Below are 6,000 nucleotides of genomic sequence, written 5' to 3' on the forward strand. Positions count from 1 at the left end.
AACATTAGCCAGACGTGGTGGCAGACGCCTGTAGTCCCTGACACTCGGGAGGCTGAGGCAAGAGAATCGCTTGAACCCAGAAGGCAGAGTTTGCAGTGAGCCAGATGGCACCCCTGCACTCCAGCCTTGGTGACAGAGCAAGATTCCATCTCAAGGAAAAAAAACAAGAGTAATGTCAAAGATTGACAGTCTGGGAGACAGATGAGGGTTTGCCAGAATAGCCTGGAAAATTATCTTATAATGTTAGATTGGGCCACAGGGCAAAAAAAATAGAGTGATACCACGGACTGACAGTATTTTTTCCTTTGGTATTTTCCTCAGAGACCCTGTTAAGTGCAGTTCTTTGAGAACTGACGTAACACTGTCAAAAATGTAGGGGGGTTAGATAAATAACACTGCCTGTTACTCACAATGGTGGATTTTTAGGTGATTTAAGTAAAATTCAGAAGGAAAGAACACATGGGTAATCATTTTAACAAACGAGATAGTGGAAGACATTTATTTTTAGCATTATGGAAACATTCCAAGAAGCAGATGCCCTCTCACCATCTGAGAGAAAATGAAAATCCACTATGAGAGAAAACTGAAGGCTTTAATACAGATTTAAGTAAAATGGCGTGGTAATGGAAAAGCTGACTGAGTATGTTCCTGCCTGTAACATTTCTTCACTCAGGCTGTGGTTTCTGAATTTAATGAAGGGATTATTGGATGACACTGAAGAGATCTGCTGGACTAGCAGATCAGTATAAATGTTTCCTCCATGACTGGCAGGTCTTTCCTATGAGGATTATTGAGGGAGATGTCTCTTTGACTGTCTTTGACCGGATTACTTGCAACTTTTGTCAAGGAGCTATCAGGTTCTGCAGACCACACATCCAGCCAGTGTGTCTATAGCCAGTATTTTGTGATTTTTTTTTTTTTTTTTTGTGAGACAAGGTCTTGCTGTGTCACCCAGGCTACAGTGCAGTGGTGTGAGCATGGCTCACTGCAGCCTCTACCTCCTGGGCTCAAGCAATCCTTCTGCCTCAGCCTCCCAAAGTAGCTGGGACCACAAGCATGCACCATAACACCTGGCTGACTTTCGTATTTTTTGTAGAGAGGGAATCTTGCAATGTTGCCCAGGCTGGTCTCAAACTCCTGGGCTCAAGCGATCCTCCCCCCTGGGCCTCCCAAAGTGCTGGGATTACAGGCGGGAGCCACTGTGCCCCATCTTACCCTGTGAATCCTTCAACCTGCCTCAACTCGAGCCAACAGAGCTGCTGGCACCACCTGAAAGCTGTGGTTGCCTGACTACCACATGGCCTGACCTAGAGGCTGGAGGGCTTCTCCTTGGCATGCACCGCAATGTGAGTCTTGAGCGCCCCCACGTACGTGAAGCTCCTTCCACACTCATCACAAGAAAAAGGCCTCTCCCCACTGTGAAGGCACAGATGGGCCTTCAGGCTTCTCTTCTGGAGGAAGCCTTTGCCACACTCAGGACACTGGAAGGGCCTCTCTCCACTGTGCGTATACAAGTGGACCTTCAAGCTGCCCCTGATGCAGTAGCTCTTGTCACACTCCGGACACTGGAAGGGCTTCTCCCCGCTGTGGACTCGAATGTGTTCTGTGAGCCGGTACTGTTGAGTGAAACTTTTGCCACACATCACACAAGAGAACGGCTTTTGACCACTGTGCTGCAGCAGGTGGCTTTTCAGATTTCCCTTGAGGCGGAACGTCTTCTGGCATTCAGAACACTGGTAGGGCTTCTCGCCGCTGTGCAGCCTCAGGTGCTCGGTGAGCTGAGACTGATGCGTGTAGGTCTTGCCGCACTCACTACACGAGAAGGGCTTCTCGTCCCTGTGCATCCGCTGGTGGAACTTCATGGAGGCCTTCCAGGAGAAGCTCTTGTCGCACTCGGGACACTGGAAGGGCTCCTCGCCGCTGTGAAGCCTCGTGTGCTCTGTGAGATGCGCGCGCCGGCGGAAACTGCGGCCGCACTCGACGCAGGAGAACGGCTTTTCCGTGGTGTGGACCTTCAGGTGCTGCGTGAGCCGCGACTGCTGAGAAAAGGTCTTTTTGCACTCACCACAGGGAAACTCCTTCTGCCTGTCGTGGACTCTGGTGTGGCAGGCGAGCTTGGAGGGCCGCGTGAAGCGCTTGCCGCACTCGGCGCAGGGGAAGGGCTTCTGCTCGCTGTGCAGGCGCTGGTGGGCGCGCATGGCGTTCCTCCAGAAGAAGCCCCTGCTGCACTCCGGGCACTGGAAAGGCCTCTTCCCGCTGTGCTGCAGCCCGTGGGCTTTCAGGCTTCTCTTGAGGCGGAAACTTTTGTTACACTCGGGACACGAAAAGGGCTTCTCTCCCGTGTGAACTCTGATGTGCTCGTCCAGCTTAATCTTGTAGATGAATTTCCTGCCGCATTCATCACAAGAAAACGGCTTTTCCTCGCTGTGCGTCCTCTGGTGGGTCTTCAGGGCAGCCTTCCGGGAGAAGCTCCGGCCACACTCGGGACAGTGGAAGGGCCTCTTCCCGCTGTGCTGGGACAGATGGACCTTCATGCCCCTCTTCAGGCGGAAGCACCGGTCACACTGCGGACACTGGAAGGGCTTCTCTCCGCTGTGCAGCCGCAGGTGCTCCGTGAGCTCGCACTGCTGCACGAAGGCCCGGCCGCACTCCCCGCAGCAGAACGGCCGCTCCCCGCGGTGCAGACACAGGTGCTTCTTCAGGTTGGCCCTGTACCGGAAGGTCTTGTCGCACTCAGGGCACGGGTAGGGCCGCTGGCCGGTGTGGACAACCTGATGAGTGACGAGGCTGCCCTTCAGGAAGTAGCTCTTCTCACACTCACTGCACTGGAACCGCTTCTTCTGACACAGGAGCCTCTGCGTCCGCCTGAGTTCGGACTTCCCTCTGGACGTGTTTCTGTACTTAGGATATCTGCGGAGCTGGCTCTTGGAGTGGCTCCGTTTGTGCTTCAGCAAATCCCTCCTTACTTGGAAGACTTTCCTACAGACATAGCAGGAATAGCATCTTGGCCCTGTGGGAATTTCTAAGCGCCCTGGGGTCTCCCGAGGCTTGTGCCGCAGGTCTTTCTTGTCTGGATCAGATGCTGTGATGCTGACTTTTTTATTTGGAATCTCTGTTTCTTGGAGACTTGGAGACTGGAAGGTGTCTCTTCGAGCTGATAAAATCTTTCTCTCCTTCCCTGGTAAGGCAGCACCCAAGTCCTGTTTTTGAGGACCATTTAAACGGCAATCCTCTTCTTTTGTCCTGAGAGTTCCTTCGTGATCTGGAGCGGAAAGAAGTATCACTCTCATCAGTGATATGTCTACCCTATAATTGGGTTTTAGGGCTGCCTTTTAAACTTTTTTTAATTATTTTATTTTATTATTATTTGTGATAGAGTGTCGCTCTGTTGCCCAGGCTGGAGTGCAGTGGCGCGATCTTGGCTCACTGCAACCTCCACCTCCCGGGTTCAAGCAGTTCTCCTGCCTCAGCCTTCCCAGTAGCTGGAATTATAAGCGTGTGCCGCCATGCACGGCTAATTTTTTTTTTTTTTTTTTTTTTTTTTGAGACGGAGTCTCGCTCTGTCGCCCGGGCTGGAGTGCAGTGACGCGATCTCAGCTCGCTGCAAGCTCCGCCTCCCGGGTTCACGCCATTCTCCTGCCTCAGCCTCCCAAGTGGCTGGAACTACAGGCGCCCGCCACAGCGCCTGGCTAATTTTTTGTATTTTTAGTAGAGATAGGGTTTCACCGTGTTAGCCAGGCTGGTCTCGATCTCTTGACCTCGTGATCCACTCGCCTCAGCCTCCCAAAGTGCTGGGATTACAGGCATGAGCCACGGCACCGGCCTAGTCTTCTCTGTTTTCTAAATGTGATGGATTTGTTCCTACCTTTGAGCTTCAGTTTATGTATGACCCCTACTGATTCTTCTTTTCTAACCAAATCTGCCCATTTTTTGCTATTTATATCCTAATTCTTTTTAGAGTCCTCCTGGGATATTGCTGTCTTTCCCCTGCTCCTCTCCTCTAAATCCCTATAGCACTGAAGTAGGGATTACTTACTATTTTATTAACTCATATGCAACTTTTTTTTTTTTTTTTTTTTTGAGACGGAGTCTCACTCTATCGCCCAGGCTGGAGTGCAGTGGCGTGATCTTGGCTCACTGCAAGCTCCGCCTCCCAGGTTCACACCATTCTCCTGCCTCAGCCTCCCGAGTAGCTGGGACTGCAGGCGCCTGTCACCACGCCCGGCTAATTTTTTTTGTATTTTAGTAGAGACGGGGTCTCACCGTGTTAGCCAGGATGGTCTTGATCTCCTGACCTCGTGATCTGCCCATCTTGGCCTCCCAAAGTGCTGGGATTACAGGCCTGAGCCACTGCGTCCGGCCGCAATCTTATTTTATAGTTGACTAATTCAACTATGTATAGTTCAATATAATTGGCTAACTTAATTGCCATGTCAGTAAGACGATCAACATCTAGAGTATAACAATTGTTTTATTCATATGTATACATACACATACATTATATAAAGATTTTGCCCTTGCCTAAAGTAATATTAACGTACTCCTATGACTGTGGTAGGCACTCAATATTGGTTAGATGAATGAATGGACAGTGGCAGTGAAATGAAACTCTTGAGAATTCTTTATTTACTTTTTTTTTTTGAGACGGAGTCTCGCTCTGTCACCCAGGCTGGAGTGCAATGGCACCATCGTGGCTCACTGCAACCTCCGCCTCCAGGGCTCAACCAATTCTCCTGCCTCGGCCTCCTGAGTAGCTGGAATAACGTGCCTGCCACCACGCATAACTAATTTTTGTATTTTCAGTAGAAATGGGTTTCACAATGTTGTCCAGGCTGGTCTCAAACTCCTGACCTCATGTGATCCGCCCTCAGCCTCCCAAAGTTCTGGGATTATTTTTTTTTTTTTTTTTTTTTTTTGAGACTGAGTCTGGCTCTGTCGCCCAGGCTGGAGTGCAGTGGCCGGATCTCAGCTCACTGCAAGCTCCGCCTCCCGGGTTTACGCCATTCTCCTGCCTTAGCCTCCCGAGTAGCTGGGACCACAGGCGCCCGCCACTTCGCCCGGCTAGTTTTTTGTATTTTTTAGTAGAGACGGGGTTTCACCGTGTTAGCCAGGATGGTCTCGATCTCCTGACCTCGTGATCCACCCGTCTCGGCCTCCCAAAGTGCTGGGATTACAGGCTTGAGCCACCGCGCCCGGCCCCAAGTTCTGGGATTATAAGTGTGAGTCACCGTGCCTGAACAGGGAATTCTTTTATCCTGTTGTTGGGGCTTGGACACACTTCCTGGGCTCAAAGTCTCCTTCTTCAGAGGACTCCTTGACTCCCAAGAACTTAGAAAAGCATTCACGCAGCTGGGTACAGTGGCTCATGTCTGTAATCCCAGCACTTTGGGAGGCCGAGGTGGATGGATCACCTGAGGTCAGAAATTCAAGACCAGCCTGGCCAACATGGTGAAACCCTGCCTCTACTAAAAATAAAAACCTCTACTAAAAGTAAAAACCAGCCAGGCGTGGTTGTGGGCGCCTGTAATCCCAGCTACTCAGGAGGCTGAGGCAGGAAAATTGCTTGAACCCAGGAGATGGAGGTTGCAGTGAGCCCACACGGTGCCACTGCACTCCAGCCTGGATGACAGCGTGAGACTCTGTCTCAAAAAAAAAAAAAAAAAAAGGAAAGCATTCACGCACTATAAAAAGTGAAATACTGGCTGGATGCAGTGGCTCACGCCTGTAATCCCAGCACTTTGGGAGGCTGAGGCGGGTGGATCACGAGATCAGGAGATCAAGACCATCCTGGCTAACACGGTGAAATCCCGTCTCTACCAAAAATACAAAAAAATTAGCCGGGCGTGGTGGCACATGCCTGTAGTCCCAGCTACTTGGGAGGCTGAGGCAGGAGAATTGCTTGAACCCAGGTGGCAGAAGTTGCAGTGAGCCGAGATTGTGCCACTGCACTCCAGCCTGGGCGACAGAGCGAGACTCTGTCAAAAAAAAAAAAAAAAAAAA

The 6,000-nt window shown here is 50.8% G+C and overlaps 1 protein-coding gene across 1 annotated transcript in view; it reads right to left on the minus strand.

Annotated features, from left to right (window-relative positions):
• Positions 1-476: 476 nt before the first annotated feature.
• The window catches only part of ZNF425 (zinc finger protein 425), a 19,985-nt gene continuing 14,461 nt past the window's right edge, over positions 477-6,000 (minus strand). Inside the window, exons 4-5 of the mRNA XM_025381105.1 lie at positions 5,277-5,328; positions 477-3,262 (exon numbers count right to left, since the gene is read on the minus strand). Of these exons, the coding sequence (XP_025236890.1) occupies positions 1,308-3,262; positions 5,277-5,328 (2,007 nt within the window). The 3' untranslated portion in view covers positions 477-1,307. The remainder of the gene's footprint in view (positions 3,263-5,276; positions 5,329-6,000) is intronic.

Source organism: Theropithecus gelada, chromosome 3 (assembly GCF_003255815.1).
Source record: "Theropithecus gelada isolate Dixy chromosome 3, Tgel_1.0, whole genome shotgun sequence".
NCBI classification, from domain to species: domain Eukaryota; kingdom Metazoa; phylum Chordata; class Mammalia; order Primates; family Cercopithecidae; genus Theropithecus; species Theropithecus gelada.